Source organism: Nestor notabilis, unplaced genomic scaffold, assembly GCF_000696875.1.
Source record: "Nestor notabilis isolate BGI_N333 unplaced genomic scaffold, ASM69687v1 scaffold889, whole genome shotgun sequence".
NCBI lineage: Eukaryota > Metazoa > Chordata > Aves > Psittaciformes > Psittacidae > Nestor > Nestor notabilis.
In genome coordinates this window covers 11,016-26,156 of record NW_009943032.1, presented here as the reverse complement: position 1 = coordinate 26,156, position 15,141 = coordinate 11,016, and the positions used below count along the sequence as shown (strand labels likewise).

Genomic DNA, 15,141 nt, shown 5'->3' with positions numbered 1-15,141 from the left:
CTTGCCCAAGCTGCACCAGTAGAAAACAGAATCAGATCTCACATTAACATACTTACCCACAATTTCAGTGGCCAGTTGTGCTGCTTTTTGCTCAAATAAGTCTTTCATTTGCTTAATATTAAAATTTTCTACTTGGATCTCTTCTAGTTGCCGTTCTAATGATTCTATTTCCACAAAAAGAACAGTATTATTTTCCAAAGAGCTAGGACAATACAATTATGCCCATAACAAACCACAGCAGGTAAATACGTAATCCAAATTCACTTAACATCCAATTACCTTAGCAAAGTGAACAACTTCACTGAAGTTAAATATCTACAAGCATGATGCTGGAACCTGCCACTAGTCAAGTACTCTGCAGGATAAAGTATATATTGGCTTTCACTGGTCACAGATAGCAACATGCTGCTAAATTGTAAGCCCCCAAAAACCTGTGATTAAAAGCTTTAATCATGATCAGTCAGACACTTTATGCACACATAAGGAAAATTCTATTCCATGACTGCCTCATGGAGAAAAATACAGAGCAAAAAGTATTGGTCTGCAAAACAAAAAATAAACAAAAAAATTCATTGTTTACTTTGCTAGCAATGAGTACAAAAAAACACTAAATAAAACCAGCCCTCACAAGTGCTATAGTTTAAATATAAACAATCACAGTCTTTCTCAGCAAGAGACTTGTACTGAATGCTTGAATATATGAAATGATGAAAAATATGCCCAAAACTATTTGTGAGCACTGCTTTCAGAGCCAGGAGAACTTCTGTCTCACTTCTAGAAATTACAAACCCCAAGCCTCTAGAACTACTTCCTCAGACTATGCGTATCAAGAGCACTTACAATGAACTTGTTTTCTAGTAATTGTACCATTACAGCTTTCTAGCTCTTCAATTTACCAAAAATGCTTTATCATAAACCTAAAAGCTACACTGAAAAAAAAATCAGAAATTTCAGACAGTGCAGAAATCAATATAATAAAATGGTAGCCACCTGTGGATGTAGCCGTTGTCAATCCGTCAGACTTAGAATCCTTAAGAAAAGAGAACAAATGCATCATTAGACAGAAGGAATAAAAACTACTACTACCAGAGTTCATCCCATTTTGGAAAAGACAGGGAAATAAAGACTTCCATGCCCAAATACTGCAAAGCAGATTAAAATACCCAATTTCAAACAGTTATATCTCAAAGACTGAAAAAGGCCAAGATAATTTTCAATTTCCTATATCACTACACTATCAATCAGGCTTACAGACTGGAAAGACACCAGGAAGAGTCCCCTCTCCCTCCCTTTCCTCAGTATTGAAATCCACCCTAAAAACAGAGGTTACAGATATCACTAAATACATTCTGAGAAGGCATTCTGTCAGAAAGCACTTTCTGAAGTTTGTAAAATCCTGTATGTAAGTAGCTCACAGTAATAAAAGAAGCAAGAGCTTCCGTAGGGCACAATGCACCAGTATTTGCCTTACCTTGTTTGTTTAGTTCATTTAGCTATCAGTGACATCAAACTACTGTTCTCCAAAGTCCTTACAAGAAAGACCTCATTGCCCTTCTCATAATTGAGAGAAATGCCACATTTGGTTTATTTGCTTTAATAAACTGAGTTCTGAATAACCCCAACAGAAGGAAAAGTCTGAACTGAACTTGCAGTCAGTAGAGAGGAAGAATCATTATCTATTCTGACTTTGTTCTTCAAATTTATAAATACCTCTACACAATGCAACTGTATAACTAGCTTTGTTTTCAAGAACATGTCAATATTCAAATTACAGAACTAACTAAATCAGGCCACGTGCCTTACAAATAAGGTATTAATCTTCAATGTCAATGCTGATGATAAACCTGCTTCAAGTATTTTAAAGCAATTACTTGCTGCCGCTGCCCCTGCAATTTCTCTAGTTCTTTCTTCAGCTCTTCTGAATACCACCTCTCCTCCTAGAGGAAAAACACACACATAAAAAAAAAAAAAGGAGATGGGGAGAGAGAACTGTAAATTTGGTTGCTTAAGACAGTGGAACATTTTGCAATTTGAAACAATTAACCAAGTGCAATTAAAATATATTTCCAACCTTCAGTGAAGCTTGCAAGTCTTGGACTTCTTGTCGGAGCAGTGATACTTCATCTCTGAATAAATACATCCACAGAGTGGAGAAAATGAATATGCAGTGGTTATATTTTATCAATTACATACAGGTTACAATGTGTATAAAATAACTGGAGTGATAGCCATGTACTACATAAACATAATAATAAACATAATAAACATGAATAGTTACTTTTTTGCTTTTTTTAAACTTGGAATAAACCAGATTAATAGATGCTTATGCATTCACTTTGCACATCACTTGAAAAATGCTAAACATTTTAATTGGAAAAGTAAAGAAATAGGTATGCAAAAAGTCTCATTAAAACACAGTGTAAATCTACATGAGTGCATCAGCTCCACCACGAGTTCAGAATGGCAAAGCTATACACTGGGATATTTAACTGTTTTGCATGACTCTTTATGAAAAGGGCAGGTTTATTCTCCTTCACTTCCTGTATCACGTAAAGGAACACTGCTAAAAGACAGTGCGCTATCTCACTCCTTTTTAAATATGCAGTTACATAATTTTTCATGCACACAGCAACTCTGTATGCCCCACAGACACATTCACTTAATGGTCTGAATTTCTAAAGCCTTGGGATTTTAAATTCCCAAATTTCGTGCTCAAGTCTCCAACCACGCAAGAACACAAGATCCAAGGCTACAACTGTTACCAATTGATTTAGTCTCCTTACAAAATTGCATAACTATACATGCAAGGATGATGTTGCATTACTGAGACACAGCCACTCCAAATCTAGAATGCACAGGCCATTAAAATAATGCAAATGTATCCTTTCTTATTGTTTGTACAGTGGCAAGACTGTGGAGTACACAGAACTCCTCAGAGTACATGTGTGTGGGTGTCAAAGCCAACAAATTCTCTCAGTTTTATACCATACAATATTATTGCTGCTGCACTGCATTATCCCCTCCTTCACAGTTGTTATTTTAAATTATTTCATACTTAGGAGGAAAAAAACCCCAAAACCAAAACAACAAAGCAAGCTATTCCTTAGATGAACTGGGAAGGAATAGATTCAATCTACATTAGCATATTAACATCACATCAGGGTCATCAAGAAGCAAGTCAAACACACACACTTGAACCAGTGAAACAAGAACTCAACAGTGGAACAATTTTAATGGCAAAACAAACATAGGATTTTGAGAGGCTCATTTTTTTTCAGAGGAAGATTTTCTGCTATTTACACATTATTCTGCCTGAGACATTCACTGGAGGCCTGCAAATACAACTTTACTGAGGCAGGTGTAGCTGTAATCCAAAATTCATACATCGTTGTGGGTGGTAAAGATGGAGCAGGTTTCTCACCAGTATGAGTAAGTAAATTAGCTAATACTTACACCTAAGATTATAAATGAAACTTCAGGCAGGTGAAACGGTTAACTGTATTGAAGCTGGGTTGAACATATACCAGATCTGCAATAGCAAAGCATTTAAGATGCTCTGGTCTTTGTAGCAGATAAAAGGTTTTCAGCTGTATAAAATAGTTTGTCGTAGGTGGGAAGGAGGAGGGGAGGAAAAAGGGAAAAGAGCAGTTCACTCTGTATTCCCAACACAGTTTTGCTTGACAGTTTTAAGATGAAACCTAAATTCAGTTTAACCAACCAGTGGAAAATGGAAGAAAAAAAGGTGAAAGGGATCACTGTAGACACTGTAAAAAAACTTGTATTTGTTTTTCTTACTGTCACACAAACCCTCACCAAATCTCTCTTTCTGCTAGGCTTGCTACAATCCCTTCCTCCTCTCAGCACATTTGAGCCTCGCCATCTGGCAAAACCAATGGCCTTGCTGAATCGCTTGGGGCAAAGTTACATGATTTACCCTTGGCACATAATCATGACAGTTTACTGGGGAGTGGGAGGAAGAGGACACAATGTAATTCACAGTGCCTAGCTTTCTCTATAGACTAAATAAGGAATTTCACCTCCCAGACTTGGTACTATGAATTACATGTAAGCTTCACTCCTAGGTGGCTGACAGAGTGGCTCCCTGATGTAGGCTGCAATATTTCTTTAATACAGTATTCCAAGTCTTGGAAAAACATGCTTATGTTGAATGAGAGTTTTTTCAAGCAAGTATAAAACAGAGAAACATTAAAGAATACCACACTAAGAGGAAGAAATAGTCATGTGTTACACAACAGCTCCCGCCAGACTACCTTCACTCCATCCAAACTCCCTGACCTTGTCCAGTTTTTCAATTACATTAGAGAAAACAAAACCACTTGTCCTTAAACTGCCAAGAGCCAGGAAAAATATAAATAAATTTCACCAGCCAACATCTGGTTGACACTGGAAATTTGCAGGCATAAAAATAAGTATTTTATAAACTATATAAACAATATAGTTATTACCAATAATTCCCTCATGTGAAAGCTATTATTCTACTAAGAGAATCATTTCAGGTCTAAGTTATATCACTCCAAAAAGTTTTATGTTAGACAGAGAAGAAACGCCCATTCTTGAATAAATGTGCATATAGGAAACCCAGTATAACTCCACTAGTACCCTACCACTTTCTCCTGTACTAATGCTAATTTTTAGGACTAATTTTGATTTCTTTTGTTGCAGCATCCAGGAGAGAAGGCAGCTATCCACAGGGAAGGGCCCATCCATGCATGAAGACCAGATCTCTACTAATGCTGGCTCTTACTGGCTTGATAGCTCTGCACGATACTGGGAAGATATGGATCTTCATTGGAATAACAACTGAAACAGGTTACCCTTTACACTCTTTTCTCACCAAAGAACCACCCTCTCTTGAGTAAGTTACATAAATACCTGTATTTCTTTCAATGTAATTATCATTTTGGGTCACATTTCTACTAGTGACAAAACATTTGAACCATTTACTTCGGCAGAAGCCAGCTCCATTTAGCAGGTGACAACCCGTGGGGTCGTGCAGTGTGTACCTCTGCTGCTGAATGATGCCACAGATAGCTGCTCACTCTGACACTGCTGTGTACAAACCAAGGGAGTTTGGGAGGCACTAACAATACAGCAGCATGGACAGTCATTTAAAGCAGTCCAAAATAAACACTTAACAGAGAAAGAACTAGAACTAGAAAGAAGCAAAAGGAAACCTATGTAAATTTTACCCCTAAGAAAAAGCTTCCCAAACCAACACAGGCCAACTACTCAGTTAAACTTTTCTGGAGAATGTTTCACATTATCTGTTCCTGCTACCTGATATGTTTCCTAGGAATATATTTAACAATACAGTTTTGACCAAACAGTCAAATGAAATAAATTAGAGAAGATTTCTGAAGATCAACATGGAGTATCTGGAAGACAGAAGGAGAATTAGTGACAGACAAAAAATTCTCAGATTTGCAAATAACTAGGTAAAATACACAAAACTATTAAGGCAAATGCTGATGTTGTAATTACCCCATAGGCAAACTAAATACCCAGGGACAAAATCATGTTTCTTCTCTGTATTCAGAGTTGTCCTCCCCACCCTCAAAAGATGAAATTTCAGCTCTATGCCAGAAATTAGGAGGAAACTGTATTTTTTCCTGCCACATTCCTAAAAATCACTCCAGTCTGTAATATCGCATTGCCACCTGCATGAGAAACAGGTGACTTATTTAACAATATAAACATGTGCATCTGGTTTTCATAAAATCATAGAATGGTTTGGGTTGGAAAGGACCTTAAGGTCTTCCAGTTCCAACCCACCTGCCAAGGGCAGTGATGACTCACACTAGACCATGTCACCCAAGGCTCTGTCCAACCTGGCCTTGAACACTGCCAGGGTTGGAGCATTTCTCGCTTCCTTGGGCAACCCATTCCAGTGCCTCACCAGCCTCACTGTAAAGAACTTCCTTATATCTAACCTGAACTTCACTTCTTTAAGTGTAAACCCATCACCCCTTGCCCTATTGCTACAGTCCCTAACGAAAAGTCCCTCTCCCTCATCCTTGTAGGACCCCTTCAGATACTGGAAGGCTGCTATGAGGTCTCCACGCAGCTTCTCTTCTGCAGGCTGAACAGCCCCAACTTTCTCAGCTTCTCTTCATACGGGAGGTGCTCCAGCCCCCTGATCATCCTCGTGGCCCTCCTCTGGACTTGCTCCAGCAGCTCCATGACCTTCTTACGTTGAGGACACCAGAACTGTACACAATACTCCAAGTGAGGTCTCACAAGAGCAGAGTAGAGGGGCAGGATCACCTCCTTTGACCTGCTGGTCACGCTTCTTTTGATGCAGCCCAGGATATGGTTGGCTTTCTGGGCTGCGAGCACATACTGAAGCTGGCTCATGTTCAGTTTCTCATCAACCACCACCCCCAAGTCCTTCTCCGCAGGGCTGCTCTGAATCTCTTCTCTGCCCTGTAGCTGTGCCTGGGATTGCCCCGACCCAGGTGCAGGACCTTGCACTTGGCTTGGTCAAAATTCATTTATTTCCATTTATTGTCAGATCGATATCAGCCAATGTAATTTCAAGCTGCTTTTAACTGTAGTTGGAAGCGGGGCATAAACATTTGAATACTTGGGTACATAATTAAGTGTTCAAATTAATACAGCATTCAGTGTAATTAGAAGCAGCTCAACACTGACACAAAAGCACATGCACAAATGAGTACTGTTTCACCTTTCCGGTGACAGATGACCTTCCCCTCCATGAGTTGAATCAATGCCAGAATTATGAACTGCTTCATAGTGCTTGAACAGCTCCTCAGCTGATCCATGAGACTTCATACAGAGAGGACAAATAAAGCCCTATTATAAAAAGGAAAACAAAAACAAACAGAGGTGAAAAGTAAACTTATTTTTTCCATCTTATTTTTACACAGAATTGTAAATTTTGTTTGTGTATCTAAAACTTAGCAAAACCAACCATTCAATTAATACTAATTATTTCATGCTCCAATAACAGTTTTGGCATTTAAAATGTTAGAAAATGCCTACTAAAGACACATTCCACTATTCAGTGGGGTTTTCCCCAACAATATTACACACTAGCAACAAAACTTTTACTTAGAAAAATTAAAAGTGATTGTATAAAGACTGCTCTACAATTTCTTTCCCCTCCAAGAAAAGAATTTTGCATGCAATCTGATTCTTCTTTCAAATAGGAGGTAGGGTTTGGAGTTTGGTCTTAAAAAATGAGATACAAAAGTCCACTCTAAGAATTCAACAACCAAACACTTAACTCATACACACGTGCACATGCCAAAATGGCTACAACTAGTGGGTTTCCAGTAATGTCTATCTGATACAATTAGCATACGATGGCAGTAAGAGTCATTCTGAGCACAAGAACCAGAGCGAGATCCCTGGCAAGCAGTAACAGCATTGAAGCATAGGAGGGTCAAAAAGCAAGTGATTTAGTTTTCCTAGTAGATGAAAGCAGTCAATCTCATACAACGACAGTACAACAGCATCCTTTTAGGATGAACTGCAGTTCTCAGTGAATGAGCAGTTCTCAGTGATATATTTAGTTTCCCGGTGATGGGAAGGTCTGCTGTTCACAGAGAAAAGCAAGTGTTCCTCACAGCGTAAGTGCATCTAGAAAGAACAAATGTAGAAAATTGCACTGGCCTCTCCTTCCTTTTGTCCTTCATTTATTTCCATTTAAAGGGCAAAATCTGTTTCTTTGCTTGGTTTTTTTTTGTTTGGGTTTGTTGTGGTTTTTCAGGGTTTTGTTGGATTTGGGTGGGTGGTTTGGGGGGCAGTCTTTTGGGTTTTTTTGAGTTTTTTTGTCTGTGGCTGGGTTCTACTCTATGGAAAGAGAAGCCCTAGAGAAAAGGGAAGAATAGATTATATGTGCAATTAGCCCAAGGTGACAGCAATCATTCATCTCAACTATCAGGCAAAGCCAGCCCAAGATTTCTCAGGCAGACAGATCTGAACACAGCTGCTGCAAGGATGAGGGGCCAGAGGCAGAGCGAAGCTGCCGAGCCAAGGGAATGTGCTGCAGCTGAGAGGCCACAGGGTGGACTGCAGCTCTGGGGGGGCAGACCTGCTGTCAGCAGCAGAGGGGGGAAGCATGGACAAAACCTTCTCTTTATGGTAGAAATCCCCCTCCTCTCACTCAGGTGGGGATAGAAAGTGCATCATCCGCCAACCCAAGCTGCTCCACTAGCATTGCCATGACCATGGCTGGCCTCACTTTTTGGGGACCTGGTATTGTTGAAGTCAGCACTGGGTTACAGCTCTCACAGACACTGTTACTCTAGCTGAGCATTTCCTAGAGGTCTGATGCACAAACTCTAACAGAGTAAGATGTCATCCTACTGCAACAGGGAATCATCACCATGGAAAATATCGCCCTTCCTGTGCAGAGCCAGGGTGGACAGGAACACTGGGTCCTACAGCTGCAGGCACCGCTGTTGGCACATCAGAGCCTTAAACTGCACGAATGCAGGATCCAGCTGCATCTCACAGGCTGGTAGTATTCAGATGTCAACTCTGATGTCAGCAGCATTAATTCAGTTCTCAGAACCATCAGGATCTTCCTGGGCACCAGACGGTTACAGACACAAGTGTAAAGATTTCCTGGGCCTGCAATTATTAGCCCCAAGTGCCAATTTTATTCAGGAACATGGGCTGATGGGTCTCTTGTTTTACCTTTTTCTTTAAAAAACAACTAAAGAAAAAGAACAAAAAAATTAAATACAGCCTTAAAAATACCTCTCTCAGCATCATCTTGAGGTGAATTTCGAAAATATACGCAAAAAAAATGTATTTTATTACTCTAAAGACAAATGTGTGAGAAGGGAGAGGGCAAGAAACATGATAGTCCACGATGCTTAAATGTTGTAAGCATTTCTGTTGGTTTGCAGGGATTTATATCAAGTGCAAGCTACTCCTATATCAGGACCATGCCTGCCCTGGATAAAGAGGGGATTGCACAGTTACATCCATGAATGTAACACTGGTCACCACAACTTCAGAGAGCTGTGGTGTCCTTTCCAGTAAGCCTATACTTGGCTCCCTTAACTAACAGACTCCTTTACAGAAGAAGCAATGACAGCAGTGTTCTCGTATTTGAAGAAGGAAGTTACCGCATAAAACATGCACAGTTATACTTTTCAAAAGGCTGCATTTGCCAAGAGACACTCAGTATGTTCCTTTTACAATGCATTTAGGAATTACTTTGCATAAAGCACAGCCACAGAGAAGTGAAAGACGTTTTATATTCTTCTTTTAATAAAAGCAAAGACATCACTTATAGCCCCTGCAGTGCTGCACCATAAGCCACAGCTTCCTAACTCATGTTTCTAGTTGGGCTTTATCTTTTGTTTTACACAGGGAGAAAAGAGCCAAAAAAAAGACAGGTGATGATTAATTGGGTTTTGTTTTTACAAATAGGAATCTTTTTACCAGGAAATGACAATTTATCAAATCCAAAGCTTTTTGCAGATGCCTGTCAGTTAATGGAAAACAAAAATAAAACCACAACCACCACATGCACAAGTTTTTATCAGGAAAGAGTTCTTAAGATCACCACAGAATTTCTGAAACCAGACAGAGCAAGAACAGTGAAAGAGAGGAGTCCAAACCAAAACCCCATACACGTGCACAGACAAGCCACTAGGAGTCAGCACACAATTTACAGCTCAAAACAGCCCCTGGCCCGGTTGGTCGAGGCATGCCAATGAGAACTAGAGCCACGCTCAACTTCAAGTTTTCTGACCCCAGAGGAAATGGTTCTCCTTCAGATGGACGCCTGTGAGGCATGCCTAGTACCAAGCACCTCCAGAGCACCATGCTGTCCATGGTGGGACAGGCCGCCTTCAGTGCAAAGGCTTGAAAACACACCAGTTTCACTCAGAGCAGAGCAGAAATTGCTACACAGAATTCTGTAGGAAAGTGTCTTGCCTCAGCTTGGAGCTAAAATGACAAATCTCACCAAAGATCTTGGACTCTGTGGAAGCACTTGCCTTTCTCAAGACAGACTTATGAATAAGCCTCTAGAATAACATTTGTAGCTATTTTTTCTGTCTAATAGTTCAGATTCACTTTCAGGCCTGATAAAGTTAAGCTTCTCAGCGCTCTCTCTTTTAAAAGGCATACAAGGTAAATTATTCCTTTCAGGTAACATTAATATTTGTACAAATCATTAATACAGCATTCTTTGGGAAGTACGCCAGGATGCTAAAAGCAATGCTGGAAGGGAAGTCTTGCCACAAGAACTACCGTATTTACTTTTATTGTACCAATATAATTTACAGGGCTATTAACTGCTGGAAGAACTTTGGCCTCCCACATCAAAAAACTGCCCAGGGAGAACAGGGGCACAGACCCACAGGCACACAGTACTCAACCGGACCAATTGCAGGCTACCACAGAGCCGTTCTAATCCTCAACCTATTTATAATTGATTCAGAAATAGTTTACGTAACAGAAAAATTAATGTATAGGACTAAATGGATTCTGTTTCTCTTGCTTCTTCTTGTATTACTCTATAGGACTGAGGGGGACACCTGGGGCAGGGCGCAAAAATGTATTTCCAAAAATTTCAGCCTTCTCAGAATATTGTCTTATTTGCAATGTTTTTTCCTCACTGTTCTGATCTAATGGAGTTGTGTAGTGTGAGAACTCTTTGAAAAGCAGCATTTTCTTTACTCACTAGCAAAGACTGAAGATTTTCAAATATACTCCCTCAACAGGCTGAGGCCTCCTGCCTGAGGTTTAAAAAACTAATGAAATATTTACACATAGGTCTCCACTCCACAATCACTACCAATGCAGAGCTACTTAACACAGTTAACAGCAAGAAACTAGTCAGCTGAACTAACAAATGTGTATAATATATATACATATGTCAGCGTAACAGCTCCCTGGACTCCATCATCAATAACTGGAGCTTGAGACACCTACGAACATATGCATTAGATTTGTCTTCGTCTGCCAACTGCTCTTTTTTCCCTGCGCTTTAATGAAATGGTCTTTGTAAAGCTAATATGAAATCTAAGAAATTGACTGAAAGCATAGCTTACTTTACTTGAAGCTCCCTTTTCACAAATTAAAACTTGAGTTATCTGGCAGAAAGATGACAACACTTCCTGTAGAGCAGTCCCATGGGTAAAACAGTTCTTACAGGATGGAATTCAGATTTGCTCATGTAGTTGGAGTCCAAGAAAATAGGTATGCTATTCAAGTTTGAAAGTCACAGCCATAGCTACCCAGCTTCCTTAGTGTTTTCTTGAACTATCTGATGACTATGTAGTCTACTCTCCAATCCCATTTTAGTACTGCATAGAACTGAAGAAGTGGTCCCATTTAGGCTGCTATGATTGCTGCTGATCTACAGCTGTATGTGGTAGGAAGACATATAGCATGGATAGCGCACACAGAGCTCCACTTGCTAATGCAAAAAGAGCTTCTGCAACATCTTGAATTTTTATTCCAGCAATTATGTCATGAGTCAAGCTTAAGGAACCAAGGTACTTCGATGTTTTCCACTGAGAAGTAAATTTTATTCCGCAAACACTCTTCTTGGAAAATTTTTTAAGTAAAGCACTGTGGTGAACAAAAATATAATAATAATAAATAAAAAAAAAAAAAGACCATAAAAAAACCCAACCAAACCCCACAGAATTTCAGTATAACTGATACTTCTACCATATGGAAAAAATTACTGACTATTCTACCATATACATGCTATACAACAGCATAGCCCAATCAGTATGCACCTTAATGTGCCTGACATTCACATGACCACGCTTTAAGTTTAAATAAATTCAAGTTTCTGGGCTTCATCTTAGACCTTCCAGAAATCCTGGACCAGCACTCAAGCCTACAGCCTACTTCCAGTGAGCTGCATGAACAAAAAGCAAGCCCAGATTCAAGCCCAGAGCTGTAACACCTTCCAGCCATGACCTGTGCTTGCCTATGTCTCAGAATCCACACTTACATTAACAAGTCTTTCACAGCTGTATTGGTACAATAAGCTATATGCTGCCAATAAAGTCCAGTGTGCTTAAAAACTGAAAGTAAGTGCAAGAGTGTATGGTATGTTCACATGCTCAGAGGCACAAAAACACTTTTCTGGAGTTAATTTCAGGGTTTGTGTGTCATGAATATTTGGAAAACTTCTAAATTTGCCATTCATGTTTTAACACTGCAGGTGAACCTCCACAACCTTCCCTGACATCAGACAGAATGGTTTGGATTGGAAGGGACCTTAAAGATCATCTTTAAACGCCAACTCTAAACTAAAACTCAGATACTCTCCAGTTACACAGTGATTTAAAGTCTGAAACATTTTACTTGACAGAAGATTAGGAACTGTATATACTTAGGGTCAGAGGACAGAAACATAATGATGTTTCAGAGCTGAAAGATCTATCAAGTAGTTTCTAAGTTTTCTGTCTCTAATATATACCAAACTAACTAACTGAATCCTCATGAAGTCCTTAGAGGCAGATTAAACTGCCTAGAGAGCAAGGGCAAGACCACATTTCATCATTTATTTCAGAAGTTTTACATACCAATTAAAAAAAAATAAATAAAGATCACAATGTATTTTAAGTTAAAGAATAAATAAATTAGGTGAATAAATAGATTAGGTCAGTCCCTTTATATATTGTTAAAAGGAAAAATCAGTTGATATTTTTCCATGCCTTCCACCAGAAAAAGCCCTTTCCCCTGTGTTCACATTAACAGTAAGAAGACAGTAGCTTCCTCAGATATCATCTCCATTTAATCATTAGAAAAGTAGGTTAAAAGGTTATGTTTTATATAATTAAGACCTGCAGTCCATTTCAATTTTAAAAGTATTTAACTTTCCAGACAAAAAGATAAAAAAAGGTGTTTTGCTACAGTTTATCATACATCAGACTGCAGACCCAATGTCTTCCCAGAAAGGAAGCTGGATTCTTCCTGAAAAAAAAAAAAAAAGAACCAACATAATTTCTAGTTCAGTTTTCTTCTGGTTTTATTACTACTGATGAGTAAGACTGTCATTCTGTCACAACCTACATGACTACAATTTTGTCACAAATTAGGAATTCTAATCCAGTGGACTCTCAACTTCTTAAAGTCACAATACATGACTGAGTCAAATCAAACCAGTATCTCTAATTCTTCATTCTCTTAGTATCATTCAGATGTTGCAGCAAATTAAGGTACTAAGGTAGCTCAAACAGTGATTTTTGCTTCTGTGCAAAGCAGGGAAGTACCACTGAGGTGAACACAGCCACTACAATCTAATTTGAGAAGCAACTGAAAAAGAATAAAATATCAGCATTAAAGCATTGACATGATGGTCTGTGCAAAACCAGTCTGCAACATTCCAAGGACATCCATAAATACAGAAGATGCAATATGCCAATTTACACTCTAGGCAACCTGGCTACAAAAAGCCTATTCAGAAAACATCAGGGTCTCATCTTGCTTCTATTATCTACGAAATACATACTTACACAAAATCTGGAAAAATATGAAGACTACCCAAAAGAACTGTGCAAAAACTGCCTTATATTTAACCTTGCTGTAGATAAGACAATAGATACTAACAGCTACTATATTCTAAACATCTCAGGAGTACCATACAGTGGGGGTTTTTTTGATGCCTCAGGAAATCTGAAACTAAGCCTCTCTAACTGACTCACTGTTTAGATGTCCTGAAAGTCCAGAAACAGTCAGGAAATGCTGGACACAGTTTAGAAATATGTGATTCCTTTAGGAAATTAAAACAAAACAGAAGAAGCCACACAACTTACATTACTGACACCACTGTATACATGAAAGCTGGGGAACAATGTCCCTGTTTGGGAATGCACTTACGTGTGTGACTTCCATACAGCATTTGTTTGACCAAGTTGGCTATATATGGACAGACACATTTGCCAACATTTTGGTGGTTGCTCCTGCAGCTGAATAAGCCTTTGTCTAAGGCTTCATCAGCACTAGGTGCAAACCCGAGTTTGAAAAATGAGGGCTGCACAGAGAGCTGTTTAAGAGGAAGTCCATAAATAAAGCTGTGGACAAGTGGTGAGGATCCTTTCCCACAACAGGACATCAGGCACCTTCGGAAACTGCAGGTGCAGACACCCATGACTGAAGAACAAGACCAGCTCTCACTGCATGGAGGATGGAGAGGAGGGAAGAGCAAAGAGAACAGAGGGGCAAAGACCTGACTTACTAAAATTTTCATCAGCAGGGACGAGGTATCAGTGGAAGACAGGTTAGTGAAGAAATTTGTTGATAGAAAACAAATACTTCAACAAATGCTTGCTATCAGAATTAACAGCAAGGTACTAATGCTTTGTCAACAAAGCAACAAAATTTTTCAAGTCTCACACAGTGTGACCAAACACTGGCCTTGCAACATGTCCCATCTCCATGTTTGAGGAGAATGCACTGACAAAAAAACTGAATTCAGGAGCTGCTTGAGCACTGTTTCCAAGAAAACGCATTTGAACTCTTCACAGTAGTATCCACAAGCAATAGAAAGCCAAACACTAGTTTAATCAAGCCAAAGTCAGCAATGTTTCATATGTCTGCTACATAAGATGACATTAATAACATTATATTATTGTTATAATGCTGCCCCAGAAATGCCAAAGATGGAATGACCTGTTTGTGTTGCTGTTTCAATTCTTTTCTATCAACTACAAACCATCAGCTTCTCAGTAGTGTTTTAAACTTTACATACTAGCATTGATGATATAGATTAACAGATTAACACTTTGTCAATGTTTCTATGCATGCTGATACAATAAAGGATCAAAGTCTTTTTCTCACCTTTTCCAGATACTTACCGAATCACTGTATCAAGAAATGCAACTTTAGCAACACGAAATAGCAACAGCTAGTAACAACTGAATTTGCATTTCATGTGCTACACTAAATCCACAAGTTTTATCAAGTAATAAGCTGTAATCAGCTATTTACAAGTAAAAAGTACTGACAAGTAACTGATTATGGAAAAACAAAACCTCAAACTGGGCAAGAACCCGTAGACAACTTAATGAAACTATGTTAAATACAACCCAGCCTAAATAAGAGTACCTTCTTCAGGTAGCCAAACCACCTCTGATGGCTCACATACCACAATCTACCCTTATCATCTCA

The 15,141-nt window shown here is 39.0% G+C and overlaps 1 protein-coding gene across 1 annotated transcript in view; it reads right to left on the bottom strand.

The window, feature by feature from the left end:
- The window catches only part of EEA1 (early endosome antigen 1), a 63,466-nt gene that overhangs the window by 41,771 nt on the left and 6,554 nt on the right, over nt 1-15,141 (bottom strand). The window contains exons 3-7 of the mRNA XM_010021675.1: nt 6,707-6,834; nt 2,072-2,126; nt 1,872-1,937; nt 991-1,030; nt 57-164 (exon numbers count right to left, since the gene is read on the bottom strand). Of these exons, the coding sequence (XP_010019977.1) occupies nt 57-164; nt 991-1,030; nt 1,872-1,937; nt 2,072-2,126; nt 6,707-6,834 (397 nt within the window). The remainder of the gene's footprint in view (nt 1-56; nt 165-990; nt 1,031-1,871; nt 1,938-2,071; nt 2,127-6,706; nt 6,835-15,141) is intronic.